Source organism: Salmo salar, chromosome ssa13 (genome assembly GCF_905237065.1).
Source record: "Salmo salar chromosome ssa13, Ssal_v3.1, whole genome shotgun sequence".
In the NCBI taxonomy this organism is placed as follows: Eukaryota; Metazoa; Chordata; class Actinopteri; order Salmoniformes; family Salmonidae; genus Salmo; species Salmo salar.
This window is the reverse complement of record NC_059454.1, coordinates 96,094,986-96,113,205: the sequence shown is the minus strand read 5'-3', so window position 1 is coordinate 96,113,205 and position 18,220 is coordinate 96,094,986. Positions and strand designations below refer to the sequence as shown.

Here is an 18,220-nt window from a genome sequence, read left to right as displayed (position 1 = left end):
ACATATTGTACCGCCAGCGCCAGTTCATTATTCTAAATAATTTCCGTGCTCTTTAGACCACAATATTTGTAAAATATATACTTTTTTACCAATAAATAATACATGTCAAGACAAACAAAAAGAAACCAAACAGCATTTTTAAAGAATATTGTATTTGTTTTATTAAACCTGGATCCACAGACAAGCATATTTCTTTACATGCTGCAGAACTTCATTGATGACGTTCAGGAGTGACATGACCTAATTTCTCCTCAGTAGTCACTCCAGTCTCACGTGAGAGTTATAGCTGAGCTTATCAGAACATGTAAAGTACAAAACTAAGGCATATTCAGTAAGACACAACATTTATGGTGTTTCAAATAGATTATAGACAGGATGGGCCTACAATTAATCCTCTAGTCATGTCCATTCTTATACATCGAACATACCAATGTTCTGAATGTTGCACCACACTGAATATGCTGCAGAAGAAAAAGAAACAACTTACTGCCACATAAAGTATAGCCCCCAACCTTCCCCACCCCAAATTACAACCAGACCCCACAAAATGTTGAAGCAACTACCTCACCTCGACAATCATAATATAGTTTCAGCCCCCTGCCAACATTCAATATAATCTATTACAGTGTTCTTCATTCCTGATTCTAGGCAAATACAGGGGTCCGGGGCTTTGTGCCAGCCCAGCTCTAACACACCTGAATCATCTAATCCAGGGTTAAATGAATAATTGATTAGTTGCAACAGGTGTGAGTGATGGGCTACAATAAACCCTGCACACCCAGTGGATCCCCAGGGTCAGGTTTGAGTAAATGCTGACCTACTATAACCCATCTGTGGTAAAATGGGAGTATACAGGTTTTCCCTGCACTGCCCATGTACACATTCAGAAGGATTTTTTGTCATGGAACTATGACTCAAAAGCAACAAAAGCAAAAACATCTGCTTCCCAGACAATACAACTCCTTCAGATATTCAGGGATATTTAGCAGGATGCAACTTTCAGAAAGTTGCAGATAGAAATATGATCTATAGAGTGAACACAATTCTTTATTCTACATAACAGAAAAGCATGTCGCTTCTGCACAATACATTTCTACATGAACGTTCTGTGATATTTCACTCTCCTGAACAAGCCCCAAGTGTCTCACCTTGAGCTGATGCATACTTTATATAACTAGTTGGTCATATCAATTACAAAGGGGTCCAAAAAAGGGGTCAAATAAGGGACACACTGCTGTATAAACATCAGTGTGCATCTCTCAAATGCCGGTCCTGGTTTTATTACTTTATACATCCCATCCACTGACTAGAGACAGACAGACAACCTCCCTGGCTAGTGCTTGCTGTTGACCAAGCTGGGTGGAGTAATCCATAAAAAATAATTTGCTTCCGCAGTGATGAGAAAATAAATCAAACTTGACATCATCAACCCTATGATCTTTGAAAGGTCTAGAGTCCAAAACAGATACAACAGTAACAAGCACATGAAGATGGAAATAACAAAAGGGGTAACAGGGTAAAACATTATTATTATTATTTTTTAAATAATAGGGATCCAATTTGTACTCAGACTTTTAATGAAATCTGGCAAGAGTCTCATTTCCAAGGAGTGACTGTTTCGCTGTCTCTGTGTTGAAATAACAGTGCAACAGGAAGTCACAGGGGGAAGGTTTGAGGTGTTACACAACTCGGCGCACTTCGAAAAACCTCTTCAGGTAGTAGATCTGTCCCAGAGTCATGGCCACCAAAACCAGGGCTTCGAAGAACGACCAGAGAACCACCCTGCTGTTCGTGTTGTCATTGACTGGATGGAAAGAAAACAGAAAACAATGACTAATAAGTTCAAGACGGGCTGTCAGCACTAAACACTGCAGTACACACAACAATTAAGTTAACAGGTTCTTAACTACAGTCTATTCTGACACCATTTTATTTAATGTGCGGCGTGTGTGTAACTCACTGGCTCTGTGTATCCTTTCCCGGACTTCCATGTACTCCTGTTCATGCTTGACGGCCGTCATGGCAACCGCCAGCTCGTTGATCATCTCCTCCAGCTTGTTCTGGTGAGCTGGAACAGAACACACAACCAATCAATTAGGATCATTGTAGAATCCACAACATTCTAGTGAAAATTACATGCATATTACAGTAAAAAATAAAGACAACTTCAAAACAAAGTTGTGCTTTGTCATATAAAACACTCTACAAAACATTACTAGTTCTATGTCTAAGATGTCTCAAATCATGCACACAACATATTCCTGCATCTATAAATTGTGAGGGGTGATTCCAGGCAACATATACTAATGTAACTAAGTTGTGATTTGTGAACATTAGATTGCACTGGAAAACTCATTCAACTTAGGTTAGAGGAAACCGAATGTATTTGGGCAAACAGTTCCAGGCGAGGCGAGAACCCTACCATCCCAACTCTCTCCACCTGGGTGAAGCGAAAGCCAGTCAAACCCAGTCAAAAGGATGAAGAGAAAGAGACAATAGGACCATAAAGAAAAGAGGAATAGTATGTGAAAACAGAAATGTGATCATCCGTTATAGCAATTGGCAAATATGAATAGAGCTTAAAAGTAAGATTTAGCGATATGATGTAGATTCAGAAAAAGTAAACAGCATAGTAGGTAAATCTCCGCAACAACTAAGAGCATTGAAGCGCAAAGCTCAACTTCTCTGCTGTTTTGGTGCCCTGGCTATCACGCTGTCACCAGCAGGAAGCGAACCTGTGCACATGCGCAGATACTGTGTGTGACCATGTGAAAACAAAGTCATACATCTCGCTCATCTCAATATCTGCAGTGCAGCTCATGGCAGCGTCATTTCACTGAGTCTGCCTTACATTCGCACACACACAACTAAAGCCTACCTTCCGTCTCCATGTCCTGTCCCTTCGGTGCCTCTCCGATGTCGATGGTGAACATGACGATCTTGGGTGTCATGGTGGACATCTTGTTGCTGAAGCAGAACTTGTAGGTCCCATCCATGTGAGCTGCCACGGAGTACTTTCCACTGGACTCTCGATCTCCTTTGTAGATCTGCTTGCCATCAGGTCCTGTTATCTACATAGCAGACAATATCATACACATATTATCCAACTCATGTTGAAACACAGTTGTGGTGTGCTAGACAAAAAAAATTGTCTGGACCGTTGTTGCAACATATTTCATTCAGTGGTTGGTGGATTGGGGCAGTCCGCACCACACTTGTGAAATCCCTTAAAAATATGGATCTTATTTTCAATTCTCAACTATATGGTGGTGAATACATAAAGTGGTGGAGCAGTACCTATAGTCAGCTGTCAAACAAATGTGGATGACCTGTTTCTCAAGTTGTGACACTGACAGCTGTTAGGAATAGCAGCGAGTAGTTAGCTAACTTAAAACTTCCTGTATCACTAATCGGGACAGATAAGTAAAATCAAGAGGCGAACTGGCTAGTTAGTTAGCTACCAACTAAGCTAATATAATTGATCATAACCAGCAGTGGGTTAACTTTAAACTACAAAGAACATAAATTAAACTATACAAAATGGCATGCATGTTGGCTTGTGACTAGCAATTAAGCTAACTGGCTAGCTACAATAGCCATCTCGCTAGCCACTCCCCACCACCTTTGCGCAAGTCAAACCAAATCAATCACAAAAGCACAAATACCATCTCACCTCAACGTCAATGTCCAAAAAGCCCCCTTCAGCAACTTCAAACATTAGGCCCATCTTGGTTCCCGAGTTAACCCGCTCATGGAAGCACTCTTCTGCATGAGCGTCTATACTAACGAAGTAGCCGGACGCTGTGGCAGACATGAAACCAAGAAGAACAACGATCTCTGAAGCAGTGAACATGCTTAGATTTCAGCTAGCGTTACGTTACAATTGTAGATTCTCTGTGTACCAGCGATTTCAAATATCCCCTAAAACTGCACATGTATCGCAGCAGGAGGCTCAGAACAAGCACAAATGATTGAGGATATTTTGTAAACTTCTTAGCTAGCTTCGGCGAGATTGCCACGTAAGGATTTAAACGGGAAAAAGCGAGGGTCAAACTTAGTCAGCACTATGCGATTTAAAAAAATAAATAAAAGTGTCGCATGTCTGGTGACGTTTCAACAATCGACTTGCTCTCTGAAGTCTCCGGGCTGAGGCCTATGGACTTTTTGTTGTTGTAAAAAATTCCAATCGAAACATTTTCCCGTTTTGAGCGGAGTCTGGACCTTATGAGGCATTTTTGCTGGGAGTAAACTGCCGAAGAAACGCACAATAGTTGGAAAAGCCAGCGCGAGGAAACAAGGGTTGAAAAAATGACATCTCGGAGGTAAGGACTGATCATGGAAAGCAATCGGATGGAAACTAGGTAGCCAACTAACAAGCCTGTCAGATAACATTAGCCTAGAACTGTTTACATTTTCAAGATAATCCCAATGATGATGAATGTATGTGATCGTCAGTTAACGACCTAAAACAAGTCGTATTTGACAAGGATGTGCCTTGTCGGTGTTTTGGAGCCAGCAACATTACGGTAACTAGTATGTGGTAACGTTAGTTAGTTAACTAGGTTCTTTATTGGGCAATGGGCATCCGTGTAATTGAAGCCCACAATGCAGTTACCTTTGAATTCTGTGTGTGAGCTATTCACAAGCTATCTGCCCATAACATTTTTGGAGACGTGTTTAGTTATAAATTATAAATATGAATGCTTAGCTAACAATTGCAAACAAGAAAATCTAGCTAACTAGCTACCATTGGGGGACCTAACTGTCAGTTCCAGCTGAGAAGCCAAGGGGGTTCAATGCATCTGGTTCAGTTTGGACGACAGGCTTGTATGCTCTTTGGAAAGATACCAACCTCAATATACTCAGTAAATGGATACAGACTTCAATTGTTCAATGTCAATAATTGTACACGTGATTTTTCCTGATTAAATCAGGATTTCCTGATAATTCTCACATCATCCTTTAGTCGTACATAATTGATTTTGACACGCCCCCACATCAATATCTTCTTTATCCTGATTTGCATTGTTGTGCCCATGACATCTGAGTACAAGTTATACAGCGGTACTATTGAGAGCATCTTGTCTGGCTGCATCTCTGCTTGGTATGGCAATAGCCCCGCCCGCAATCGCTTGGCGCTACAGAGGGTGGTGCGGACAGCAAGGGAACCTCACTGGGGCTGAGCTCCCTTCTTCTGTGGGGTTTATCGGCGGATGGCATCCAACGTTATGGTACATTACCGCCACCTACTGTACTGGAGTGTGGGCCAGAGACAGGGATAACTACATCCTACTTGCCAGCCCCGTTGCTCTTAAAAAAAAGAACACAGTATTTGAGACTATATCTAATGACGTTCTATTCAATATACTCTAAACTAATTTCCTGTATCCCCTTCTCCCTCATACTAGATCTGACTCTCTTTCCCTTGGATACTGCCCACACTGTAGCAGTACATGCTCCACAGTCTTCCTGGCAATAATCACACTTTTCTGTTGGATGCTTTCCTATCACATTTCAGGACGTATTCACCTGGCTGTATCCCACCCTTAATCTTGTAATAATAGCATCCTCTCGTCACTACCTGCTGACCTCCCCGAATTTCCTCTGTACTTGAAATAAATGCTTGCTCTAAGTATCTCTACTCCACTGCTCCTTGCCATCACTGCACCATCATTGTCCATATCAGGCTTTTTGCCTCTGCCTTGCTCATTGAAACTATAACATAAACAATTCTAAGTGCTTGGTTAGCCAGTACATCAACTGCCTCGTTCCCCTCCACCCCCACATCGGCTGGGACCCAAGTAAATATGATCTGTAACCCATCTGTCTAATCCTGCCATGGGTTTGTGGCTGAGTTCCCTCCCATCCAGGACCTCTATATCAGGCGGTGTGAAAGGAAGGCTGGAAAATTGTTAGACTCCAACAACCCAAGCCATAGACTGTTCTTTCTGCTTCCGCGCGGTACCGGCGCATCAAGTCTGACACAGCAGGGTCCTGAACAGCGTCTGTCCCCACGTCATAAGACTGCTAAATAGCTAACAAAATTGCTACATGGACTATCCAGGATGAACTTTTGCATTTTATTATAGTAATTTGTTGTTGTTGCATTGTCTCTATGCACACTCACAGGGCCCTACACACCAATACTCCAACACACATACAGTGCATTCGGAAAGTATTCAGACCCCTTGACTTTTTCCACATTGATGAGAAATAAGGTTGTAATGTAACAATCACACAATACCCCATAATGACAAAGCAAAAACAGTTTTTCAAATTTATACAAATAAAAACTGAAATATAGTATTTACATAAGTATTCAGAGATTTTACTCAGTACTTTGTTGAAACACCTTTGGCAGCGATTACAGCCAAAAGTCTTCTTGGGTATGACACTACAAGCTTGGCACACCTGTATTTGGGGAGTTTCTCCCATTCTTCTCTGCAGATCCTCTCAAGCTCTGTCAGGTTGGATGGGGAGTGTTGCTGTACAGCCATTTTCAGGTCTCTCCAGAGATGTTCAAGAATTGTCCCGAAGCCACTCCTGCGTTGTCTTGGCTGTGTGCTTAGGGTCATTGTCCTGTTTGAAGGTGAACCTTCTCCCCAGTGAGATCCTGAGTGCTCTGGACCAGGTGTTCACCTGGGATCTCTCTGTACTGGCCTGACTGGTGGAGTTGTTCTTCTGGAAGGTTCTCTCATCTCCGCAGAGGAACTCTGTCAGAGTAAACATCGGGTTCTTGGTCACCTCCCTGACCAAGCCCCTTCTCTCCCGATTGCTCAGTTTGGCCGGGCGGCCGGCTCTAGGCAGTGTTGGTGGTTCCAAACATTCTTAAATGGAAGGCCACTGTGTTCTTGGGGACCTTCAATGCTACAGAACGTTTTTACCCTTCCCCAGATCTGTGCCTCGACACAATCCAATCTTGGAGCTCTACTGACAATTCCTTCAACCCCATGACTTGGATTTTGCTCTGACATGCACTGTCAACTGTAGGACCTTTATATAGACGTGTGTGTGTGTGTGTGTGTGTGTGCCCCTTTTCCAAATCATGTCCAATCAATTGAATTGAACACAGGTGGAGTCTAATCAAGTTGTAGAAACATCTCAAGGATGCTCAATGGAAACAGGATGCACCTGAGCTACATTTCAAGTCTCATAACAAAGCGTCTGAGTACTTATGTAAATATTTATTTTTTATACATTTACAAACAGTTCTAAAATCTGTTTTCGCTTTGTCATTATGGGGTATTGTGTGTAGATTGATGAGGATTTTTAAAATTCATTTTGGAATAAGGCTGTAACGTAACAACGTGGAGAAAGGGAAGGGGTCTGAATACTTTCTGAATGCACTGTACAAACACTCCATTTTCTCACACACACATAATATGCACATACATTTATACTGGCTCTACACACACTCACATATAATCATCAAATATGCATCTGCTACTGTGTTTATCATATATCCTGATGCCTAGTTACCTTACCGTCCAGTTTCCCTGTATTCTATGCTTGCTTACTTTATCATGTTCTTCTTATTATTACCAAAAAAATGGTGTGTTTTTGTTCTACCTTGTTATTTTTAGTTTTACATTGTTATTGATTGTTGGAGGTTACAAGATAGGAATTTCACTGTACTTTTGCTTGTGACATTAAAAGTTGAAACTGCACACCGTTATATTCAGGCCACAAATGTTCTCTAGGCAGCCAGTGATCTCTGGGATTTATGACTGCTTGTTATCTCCCAGAGGGTAAGTCGAGGCCTTGAACCAAGTTGGGAAGATGACTCACTGGCATTTACAATAGAGTTATGATGAAATTCAAATGAAACTATAGACAGGACAAGGACAGCTACCTTGTTGTGAAAGCTGGTAATGGGTGTGGTGTGGTCCATGAATCTGTCGTGGCTGGAAATGTTTATTTAGTTTTTAAGCTGTGTAGCCTATTTCTCCAAATGCACTTAGCTAGCTAGTTGACCTGTGATGATGATGTGGTGTTTAGGTGGTTCCACCCCAACATCACAGGGGTGGAGGCTGAGAACCTGCTGTTAACCCGGGGGGTGGATGGGAGCTTCCTGGCCCGACCCAGCAAGAGCAACCCTGGAGACTTCACCCTCTCTGTCAGGTGAGTTACTGTAGCACCAGACACAGGAGCTACCGTAGGCTGGGTTGACATTTTAGGAATAAATATCTATGGGGCCTATTTAGTTTACTCAGGCTGACAGCATACAAGAACACTTTCCCAATTTATACTCTACCATTTCCCTTTATTATAATTGATTAGGCCAACTGAAGAGAATAGTCCACCACGGCCTGGGTACCAGACTGTTTCAGCTTTAGATGACGGGTGTGTTGTAATATTTCCTTTTTCTCTCAACCCTGTGTTCCCCTGGGCAGGCGGAACGGAGCGGTTACCCACATTAAGATCCAGAACACAGGGGATTACTATGACCTGTACGGGGGGGAGAAGTTTGCCACCCTGGCTGAGCTGGTTCAGTACTACATGGAGCACCACGGCCAACTCAAGGAGAAGAACGGAGACGTCATCGAGCTCAAATACCCCCTCAACTGTGCTGACCCCACCTCTGAGAGGTGAGCTCTGACGCTGAAACAACACGGGTGTTTGTCTCTGCTTGTCTGTGTGTGTACCTCTAGCCTGAGTGTCAGTCCATCTCTGCTTTAGCCACCAATCCAGAGCATTTGATGGCTATGTCAGTAGAGTTCTATAAAGTGTGTGTGTGTCCCAGGTGGTTCCATGGCCACCTGTCAGGCCGGGAGGCTGAGAAGCTGCTGACAGAGAAGGGAAAGAACGGTAGTTTCCTGGTCAGAGAGAGCCAGAGCCACCCTGGAGACTTCGTTCTGTCCGTCCGCACCGGCGACGACAAGACAGACAGCAGCGACAACAAGCCCAAGGTGACACATGTCATGATCCGCTGCCAGGTAAAGGATTATTACCTTTTGTTCCCTGCCTCCCTCCCTCCCTCGAGCTAAAGATGTGGCTTATGACCACAGATACACTACATGATATTTAAAATTGTCAAAGAGCCTCTCGTGTATCTCTGTGGGTGAAGTGACTGTCCACATTGTGTGTTTCTCAGCATGACCTAAAGTATGATGTGGGTGGAGGAGAGAAGTTTGACTCTCTCACAGACCTGGTGGAGCACTATAAGAAGAACCCCATGGTGGAGACACTGGGCACGGTGCTGCAACTCAAACAGGTCGCTCTTCAGCCTGTCTCTCGTCAGAAAGCTACATATCATTCCCCTGATCTTGATCATTTATGTCCTTTTTGTCTTTCAGAAGCTTTAATAATCCATAGATTTCTTGTGTTTCTAAACTTGTATGCGTCTTTCCCCAGCCCCTGAACACCACGCGTATCAACGCAGCAGAGATAGACAGCAGAGTGAGAGAGCTCAGTAAACTGGCCGAGGCCACGGACAAGGTCAAACAGGGCTTCTGGGAAGAGTTTGAGGTAAGAGACGCGCCATTGCGTTTCAAAATAAGTATTTAATGTAGTGTTGTTCTTATGTCAGGAAGTTTTTATTTATTTTTTTATATACCGTTGTACATCCTCAAGCTACATTCTCACATGTCATCTGTCTGTCCCCCGATAACCTAGCCACGCTCCACATCTGAATTATTGAAATTGATTTAAAGCAATACGTTGAGGATACATTTTAAAGGGATACTTTGGTATTTTGGCAATGATGCCCTTTATCTACTTTCAGAGTCAGATGAACTCATGGATACAGTTTTTATGTCTCCGTGTGCAGCTTGAAGGAAGTTGCTACCTAGCGCAATTGCTAACTAGCATTAGCGTAATGACTGGAGGTGCTAGCAGATACCCATAGACTTTTAACAAGTATCCCTTTTCCCGCCCAGACGTTGCAGCAGCAGGAGTGTAAGCTTCTCTACAGCCGTAAGGAGGGGCAGAGAGCTGAAAACAAGAACAAGAACCGATACAAGAACATCCTGCCCTGTGAGAGAACACACACATCCTGCCCTATCAAATATCAGGACTGACTGACCACCCTGTTGTTGCAGTATGCAGAGCCTGGATATTAGTCTGATTTGAATCATGACTGTTCTCTCTTTCCCTCTCTAGTTGATCACACTCGTGTGGTGCTGAATGATGGGGATGGATCTGAGGCTGGCTCGGACTATATTAACGCCAATCTCATCATGGTAGTAACTGACATCATGGTAAACTCACTTCATTCTCAGGACACGCACACCTGTCAGACACACACACACTATGGTATCGAAATGACCTCACGGTAAACTCCACACACTTACGTTCAGCTCTATTTCAAGCACAATCTGCAATTTCCTGTATGTGACAGCTCTACGAAATACAAATGAATAGCAAGCTTACTGTTTGTGCCATGTCTTGTCTTGTCTTTTTCTTTTCATTCATTAAGTGTGTGACATGGACTACTAAGACAATCGCTGTATGTTACTTCGTTTGCATTGCACTTAAGTCTGCTTTCCTCTACACTACTACATCCAGCGCCTGTCTGTGGAACTGTGTTCTTTCTCCCTAGCCGGAGTTGGAGTGGAAGTGTAACAGCACCAAGCTGAAGAAGTCGTACATCGCCACGCAGGGCTGTCTACAGAACACCATCAGTGACTTCTGGAGGATGGTCTTCCAGGAGAACTCCCGGGTCATCGTCATGACTACCAAGGAGGTGGAGAGGGGAAAGGTAGCTGGCTGCTGTTGTGGCTCTTCATTTCAAGCATCTCTGAAAACCAGGAGAGCTTCTTCATCGGTTTCAGTGTGAACTGCTGCTGTGGCTTTGGGGCAGAAGTATGCACGTCAATTGAGATACTTTGTCTCCCCACAGAGTAAGTGTGTGAAGTACTGGCCAGACATGTCGTCTCTGAAGGAGTATGGAATTATGCGTGTCCGCAACGTCAAAGAGACGTCTGCTCACGACTACATCCTACGAGAACTCAAACTGTCCAAGGTTGGACAGGTAAGAGGAGGGACTGTTTAAAAAATAAAAAAAAGTGTTTTATTTTTTAGTGTATCCTTAGCTGTGTGTGAGTGAGCATGTGTGCTACTTCAAAATGTGTGTTTCAGGGTAACACAGAGCGGACAGTGTGGCAGTACCATTTCAGAGCGTGGCCGGACCATGGTGTCCCTACAGACCCCGGTGGTGTTCTGGACTTCCTAGAGGAGGTCAACCTCAAACAGGAGAGCATTCTAGAGGCTGGGCCCATAGTGGTGCACTGCAGGTACACAGACAGACAGACAGACAGACAGACAGACAGACAGACAGACAGACAGACAGACAGACAGACAGACAGACAGACAGACAGACAGACAGGTGTACTGTTGCTCTCTAATTCCCTCTCTCTCTCCAGTGCTGGTATTGGACGGACAGGAACTTTCATAGTGATTGACATCCTCATTGACGTCATCAGGGAAAAAGGTGAGTGCAAATACTTCATCTATTTATGCTACATGAGATTGTTTTCATAAAGAAAGCTTCTGCCTTGTTCAGACCCGTAGTCTCACCTCTTCTCTCTGTAGGAGTGGACTGTGACATAGACGTTCCTAGTCTAACCTCTTCTCTCTGTAGGAGTGGACTGTGACATAGACGTTCCTAGTCTCACCTCTTCTCTCTGTAGGAGTGGACTGTGACATAGACGTTCCTAGTCTAACCTCTTCTCTCTGTAGGAGTGGACTGTGACATAGACGTTCCTAGTCTAACCTCTTCTCTCTGTAGGAGTGGACTGTGACATAGACGTTCCTAGTCTAACCTCTTCTCTCTGTAGGAGTGGACTGTGACATAGACGTTCCTAGTCTAACCTCTTCTCTCTGTAGGAGTGGACTGTGACATAGACGTTCCTAGTCTCACCTCTTCTCTCTGTAGGAGTGGACTGTGACATAGACGTTCCTAGTCTCACCTCTTCTCTCTGTAGGAGTGGACTGTGACATAGACGTTCCTAGTCTAACCTCTTCTCTCTGTAGGAGTGGACTGTGACATAGACGTTCCTAGTCTCACCTCTTCTCTCTGTAGGAGTGGACTGTGACATAGACGTTCCTAGTCTCACCTCTTCTCTCTGTAGGAGTGGACTGTGACATAGACGTTCCTAGTCTCACCTCTTCTCTCTGTAGGAGTGGACTGTGACATAGACGTTCCTAGTCTCACCTCTTCTCTCTGTAGGAGTGGACTGTGACATAGACGTTCCTAGTCTAACCTCTTCTCTCTGTAGGAGTGGACTGTGACATAGACGTTCCTAGTCTAACCTCTTCTCTCTGTAGGAGTGGACTGTGACATAGACGTTCCTAGTCTCACCTCTTCTCTCTGTAGGAGTGGACTGTGACATAGACGTTCCTAGTCTAACCTCTTCTCTCTGTAGGAGTGGACTGTGACATAGACGTTCCTAGTCTCACCTCTTCTCTCTGTAGGAGTGGACTGTGACATAGACGTTCCTAGTCTCACCTCTTCTCTCTGTAGGAGTGGACTGTGACATAGACGTTCCTAGTCTAACCTCTTCTCTCTGTAGGAGTGGACTGTGACATAGACGTTCCTAGTCTAACCTCTTCTCTCTGTAGGAGTGGACTGTGACATAGACGTTCCTAGTCTCACCTCTTCTCTCTGTAGGAGTGGACTGTGACATAGACGTTCCTAGTCTCACCTCTTCTCTCTGTAGGAGTGGACTGTGACATAGACGTTCCTAGTCTCACCTCTTCTCTCTGTAGGAGTGGACTGTGACATAGACGTTCCTAGTCTAACCTCTTCTCTCTGTAGGAGTGGACTGTGACATAGACGTTCCGAGTCTCACCTCTTCTCTCTGTAGGAGTGGACTGTGACATAGACGTTCCTAGTCTCACCTCTTCTCTCTGTAGGAGTGGACTGTGACATAGACGTTCCTAGTCTCACCTCTTCTCTCTGTAGGAGTGGACTGTGACATAGACGTTCCTAGTCTAACCTCTTCTCTCTGTAGGAGTGGACTGTGACATAGACGTTCCTAGTCTAACCTCTTCTCTCTGTAGGAGTGGACTGTGACATAGACGTTCCGAAGAGCATCCAGATGGTTCGTTCCCAGCGGTCTGGGATGGTTCAGACCGAGGCCCAGTACAGGTTCATCTACATGGCAGTCCAGCACTACATAGAGACACTGCAGAGACGCATAGAGGAGGAACAGGTGTGTGTGTGTGTGTGTGTGTGTGTGTGTGTGTGTGTGTGTGTGTGTGTGTGTGTGTGTGTGTGTGTGTGTGTGTGTGTGTGTGTGTGTGTGTGTGTGTGTGTGTGTGTGTGTGTGTGTGTGTGTGTGTGTGTGTGTGCCGTGTGTGTGTGTCCGTGAAAGTCTTTCTCTAACATCCTTCCTCCTCTCTCTAACAGAAGAGTAAGATAAAGGGGAGGGAGTACACCAACATTAAGTATTCTCTGTCTGACCTGACTGGTGGAGACCAGCTGCAGAGCCCTCTGCCTCCCTGCACCCCCAGCCCCACCTGTGCAGAGTGAGTACCTAGCAGCTACTACACAGAGTATAAAACAAGAACACCTGCTCTTTCCATCACATACACTGACCAGATGAATCCAGTTGAAAGCTATGATCCCTTATTGATGTCACTTGTTAAATATTTAGGTGGCTTTGAACGGGGTATGACAGTAGGTGTCAGGTGCACCAGTTTGTGTCAAGAACTGCAACGCTGCTGGGTTTTTCATGCTCAACAGTTTTCCGTGTGTATCAAGAATGGTCCACCAGCCAAAGGACATCCAGCCAATTTGACACAACTGTGGGAAGCATTGTAGTCAACATGGGCCAGCATCCCTGTGGGACGCTTTCGACACCTTGTAGAGTCCATGCTCTGACAAATTGAGACTGTTCTGAGGACAAAAGGGGGGTGCAACTCAATATTAGGAAGGTGTTCCTAATGTTTTGGTATACTCTGTGTATAATCAAACTATTACTCAGCTAGTCAGTTTCAGTTGAGAAATACCTTGGCTGATGTGTTTCTCTCGGGGTGTGGGTGTGTGTGTGTGTGTGTGTGTGTGTAGAATGAGGGAGGACTGCTCCAGAGTGTATGAGAACGTCGGTCTGATGCAGCAGCAGAAGAGCTACAGATGAGATTGCCCTTTGACCCCAACGCTGTCCCAGGTAACTACAGGAACTATGTCTTGAGTTCATGTTGTGGTTGGATCTTTTGGGACTAAATGTTATTTTTTATTTTTGTAATGTTTTTTTTGTTATTTGTAAATGACCTGACATCTCTCTCCCTTTGCCTCTCTCAGGAATTACATTTTTTTGCCAGCTGCACCTGAACGCCTGAAACGTGATCACAATTACTACAACGAAAAGAAGAAAATGTAAAATTACGAAAAACTAAAATCTGAGAGAGGTCTACGAGAGAACTGAGATTAACGGAGAGGATTTTGTTCCCTCTCTCCTTTTCACCCCCCCCCCCCTCTCTAGGAACAGTAGCCGTCTCGTCCCCTTATAAACCACTGTGAATATCTGGAGAGCCCTAACGAGCTTAATGACCTAACTTAATAACAAGCCTAAACCCCTAAACTAAAGCTCAGCCTGAGTTTAGACCTGTCTCAGACCAGACCCAGGCTGAGACTAGCAGCATTCTGCTCACCAGAGGGAGAACAACCTAGCTAACCTGTTCTGTTTGTCTTTGTTCCACTCTCTCTCCCTTTTTTGCCATGAATTATTGTCTTTTTTCTTATTAACCAAAGGAAAGAAACGCGTAGCTAGTTTGTTTTGGGAGCTAGTGAGACGAGTGAGCCCTTCTCAGAGTTGAGAAAAAAGGCCTGTGCCAAAAACCAAAAATGGTTTCATCCAACGTCTCAGCCAATCAGTGGTTTCCCTCTGCCCGGCTAAACCATTTTCTGAGAAAAAAGGGATATTTTCAGTGATAATATTAAGTGTCATGTTTTCTGTTACTGAAGGAAGAATTCTGGGTATTGTAGTCTCAACTTCCCAGTGGATTACTATTCAGTATGTTGGGGAGGATATTGGTTTTGCCTTTTTAAAGACATTTTATAATTTTTTTTTATTTTTTATTTCATGTTTTTGTTGACATGTTTTTTGTTGTTGCCACACTATGTAATACTGTCTCCCTTAATTACCATTCCTCACACCGATGTCCTTAACGCAGCATTCCCATAGCAAAGTAATGGCTACAGCCCAAGCCTTGTACCCTGGGTGGAGATGTTGGCTAGAACTCTGTTTCCCTGGGTGCCTTGTGGTCCCACTAAGCACTAATGTGGGGTCTGAGGGTAGTTGGTAGCTTCTGGAGGTGAGGTGGGGTAGCCTTGCCCCATACTGTATGGAAGTCCTGTTTTGACAACAAACGTTAGAAGAGTTGTCTACAGCACAGACAGTAGGGGACGAGGCAATAGGTTGGGTGCTTCCTCCCAGGCTCTTCTGTGTCAAAGTTACTATGGAAACTGTTTCAGAGTTTCTGGGGTAACTTGTTCTTTATGCCAGTCCGCAGCAGGCATCGCCACTGAAACGTGGCTGCCCGAAAAAGAAAAAAAAGTTTTAACATTTTTTTTAATTTTCTAAACAAACATCATAATGATACTATTACATTTTGTGCTTCTTCTGTTCTTTTTAAAGATGAATGCCTGTTGTGTACTTTTGAAGCACCACATGAACTTAATTTTCTCTGTTTTGAGAAGCTACCGCACATTTGTTATCTCTGGCAATTTTAGTATTCATTGTTATGGTTGTCATGGAAACTACAGGCCCACTGTTGGTTGGCTGAATTTGGTCAGATGCAAATTCCTTTCTTCTACATTGGTGTTACGTAGTTGAATGTGCAGTTTTCAGTCTCTCCGTTTATTATTTTGCTAGGTGCATCACACTTAACCACATTACTTTCTCAGCCTGTTGTCCATATGGAAATAAGTGCTTATTGTCTACTACAGTATTCTGGAAAGGGTTGTTTCCAGGTTGATACAATCATTTAATATATAATGTGTTTTGTATGTACTTTATCATGGTAACAATCTAACATATAACGTTAGCTTTTTTCGCCAACACACTCCTTCCATTCTACACATGATTACTGGTTAAAGCCCTTTGTCTTTGTTTGGCATTGCACCTTATTCCCAATGTAATGCTATGCACACTTTTTGTCCAGAGCCTTATGAGGACAGAAGTATTAACCTATATAGGGAATAGGGTGCCATTTCAGATCAGCCCTTTGTGTAATGCAGTTAGGGTTGAGGAGGAAGTTGTCTTGGTCTTTAGTATGTACAGAGTTCCATTCTCATTTACCCCACTTTTTCTCAGAAGTGTGCACTTGTTCACTCCCCCTCATGATTTAAAAACAATTGGATTGGTCGATGTAAGTTTGCCGTCCTTAGCAACGAGGGAGGACTAGAACATTCCTTTTCTCAGCCTCTCTGGGGCTCCAGGTTACCCATAACCACTGATCTAGGATCAGCTGTGCTGGGAAACACTTCAGATCGGTGTCTTCATCCTTTTCTTGGGTATCAGAGCAGTTGTTCTTCTGAATGGTTGGTTTGTTTGTTTCTCTGCTGGGTGGAGACCCTCTACTGACTGAGTTAGGGGATCCTTAGTATCCGCTGTATGTAGTGTGCCCTTTCATTGTTGTGTGTTTGTGGAACACTAGTCTGTGGCCTGCTTCTGGTGTTTGAATGTTTCGTGGTGTGTTAGGATTTGTGTGTGTGAAAGGATGTGCGAGTGTGTCCAGAGAATACTGCTGTTTCAGCTGCCTGCTCCTCAATGCCTGGTCTTCTCTTCTGAATTCTGTTTTCCTCTGATCATGATGAAACGGCTTCATCTCTTGTTTCCTGTCATTTTCTGTCACGTAAAGCATCTACATGCATAGATCTGCCTCCCTATGCATATGCATTATACCGTATGTGTTGGTTATACTCTGTTTGACAAACCAGTGCTCTTCAGTCTCGCCTCCATACCTGAAAACACTTTGTCAACCCGAAAGCATAAAAAACACATTTTTTGGAACTCAATGCAAACAAACAAAACAAATTATATTTTTTAACTTGTATATTGTACATGAATATCTTGTAGAGGAGAATGTACTTACTAAACATATCTAATTGCCAATAAGATTTCCTGTCTGTGTAATAATCCAGTAGCTCTCTACCCCGTGTCATGGAGTTGGAGCTTTCTCACAAAGCTTAAGAGGTTTATGGTATTGTATTTCAATGCAGGTAACCATGGTAACTTCTTGATAACAATAATAAACGGCAAGCTCATGCCTCAGTAAACCCTCCTGTTGTTATTGGCAGATCACTCCAATGAATAGAATGACGTCACCTGATCAAAGAGTTAAAGCCCTCAAGCTTCAGTTCTGTATTTCCAAGGATGTCGGGCTTGTTTCTACAGAATCATGCAGCCAAGTTGATGAAGCCCCCTGCTGATTGGCAGGGTAGTGCTTTAATTAAAGAAACAGCACCTTGATGCTAAAACATGTTGGCCTTTAATGATAAAAAGCACTTTCCACTGATCATTTTCTCAGAGCGGCTAAATGCAGCACAGTAATGCTTACATTCATTCAGCTGTGAAAACCTGCCAGCAGTGTTGCGCAATCATTGATCTTGTGGCGTGCCCAGAGCCAGGTGTGTGTGTGTGTGTGTGTTTGGTTTTACTATCCTTTGTGGGGACCAGAAGTCTTTACAAGGATAGTAAAACAAGGAAAAAGTGGACACATTTCGCCAGTCCCCACAAGGGGAAAAAGGCTATTTTAGGCTTAGGGGTTAGGGTTACAGATGGGGGTTAGGGAAAATCAGCCTGGTCTCATAGATTAGACGTAACATAGTCAATTTAAATCCGGGACCCTCAAATTAGTACGATATGTTACGTATGGTTACATAACCAGGATACTTAAGGCAAAAAGGGTTGTTGGTCTGGGTGGATGCGTGGGCGTATTACGTGAACGTCAAGCAAACCAAAGGTTGCATGTTTGAATCTCATCATGGACAACTTTTAACTAATTAGGAACTGCAACTACTTATTACTTTTTAACTATTTTGCAACTACTTAGCATGTTAGCTAGTCCTTCCCCTAACCTTAACCCTTTAACCTTAACCCCTAGACTAGCTAACGTTAGACACCTAGCTAACATTACCGCTGGCCAACTAGCTAACGTTAGCCACAGCTAATTGGAATTTGTAACATACATTGTATCATACGTTTTGTAAATTCGTAACATATGGTACGAATTGTAATTCATAACATATCATACGAAATGGATGATGGACATC

At 43.6% G+C, this 18,220-nt stretch overlaps 2 protein-coding genes across 4 annotated transcripts; one reads left to right on the top strand and one right to left on the bottom strand.

The window, feature by feature from the left end:
* Positions 1-135: 135 nt before the first annotated feature.
* On the bottom strand, positions 136-4,076 carry LOC106568296 (transmembrane emp24 domain-containing protein 2). Of its 2 annotated transcripts, XM_014138505.2 has the most exons (5): positions 3,674-4,076; positions 2,879-3,071; positions 2,423-2,440; positions 1,961-2,068; positions 136-1,804 (listed from the first exon to the last, which is right to left on the bottom strand). In XM_014138505.2, the coding sequence occupies exons 1-5, from the start codon at positions 3,851-3,853 to the stop codon at positions 1,680-1,682; spliced, it is 624 nt and encodes a 207-aa protein (XP_013993980.1). In that variant the 5' UTR covers positions 3,854-4,076; the 3' UTR covers positions 136-1,679. The 2 variants fall into 2 exon arrangements, with proteins under 2 accessions (XP_013993980.1, XP_013993981.1); XM_014138506.2 differs by lacking the exon at positions 2,423-2,440 and having other exon boundaries at positions 3,674-4,059.
* A 12-nt stretch (positions 4,077-4,088) lies between these two features.
* ptpn11a (protein tyrosine phosphatase non-receptor type 11a) lies at positions 4,089-17,219 on the top strand. 2 transcript variants are annotated; one of them, XM_045692472.1, is made up of 16 exons: positions 4,089-4,322; positions 7,999-8,121; positions 8,394-8,588; positions 8,744-8,936; positions 9,095-9,214; positions 9,355-9,468; positions 9,879-9,975; positions 10,102-10,199; positions 10,541-10,699; positions 10,841-10,972; positions 11,080-11,234; positions 11,364-11,431; positions 13,003-13,154; positions 13,352-13,470; positions 14,012-14,111; positions 14,246-17,219. In XM_045692472.1, exons 1-15 carry the CDS (start codon positions 4,309-4,311, stop codon positions 14,079-14,081), a joined length of 1,809 nt encoding a protein of 602 aa, XP_045548428.1. In that variant the 5' UTR covers positions 4,089-4,308; the 3' UTR covers positions 14,082-14,111; positions 14,246-17,219. The 2 variants fall into 2 exon arrangements, with proteins under 2 accessions (XP_045548428.1, XP_013993979.1); XM_014138504.2 differs by lacking the exons at positions 13,003-13,154; positions 13,352-13,470; positions 14,012-14,111; positions 14,246-17,219 and adding an exon at positions 11,533-11,609.
* Positions 17,220-18,220: the final 1,001 nt, after the last annotated feature.

Bases quoted from the DNA above. Each gene is read 5' to 3' on its own strand.
- ptpn11a (XM_045692472.1), top strand. The intron at 9,215-9,354 runs GTCGCTCTTCAG...GTCTTTCCCCAG, and splicing joins CGGTGCTGCAACTCAAACAG to CCCCTGAACACCACGCGTAT. The intron at 13,471-14,011 runs GTGAGTACCTAG...GTGTGTGTGTAG, and splicing joins CCCAGCCCCACCTGTGCAGA to AATGAGGGAGGACTGCTCCA.
- LOC106568296 (XM_014138505.2), bottom strand. From the start codon at position 3,853: ATGTTCACTGCTTCAGAGATCGTTGTTCTTCTTGGTTTCATGTCTGCC. The intron at 3,072-3,673 runs GTGAGATGGTAT...TCTGCTATGTAG, and splicing joins TTTTGGACATTGACGTTGAG to ATAACAGGACCTGATGGCAA. The intron at 1,805-1,960 runs GTGAGTTACACA...CTTTCCATCCAG, and splicing joins GGAAAGGATACACAGAGCCA to TCAATGACAACACGAACAGC.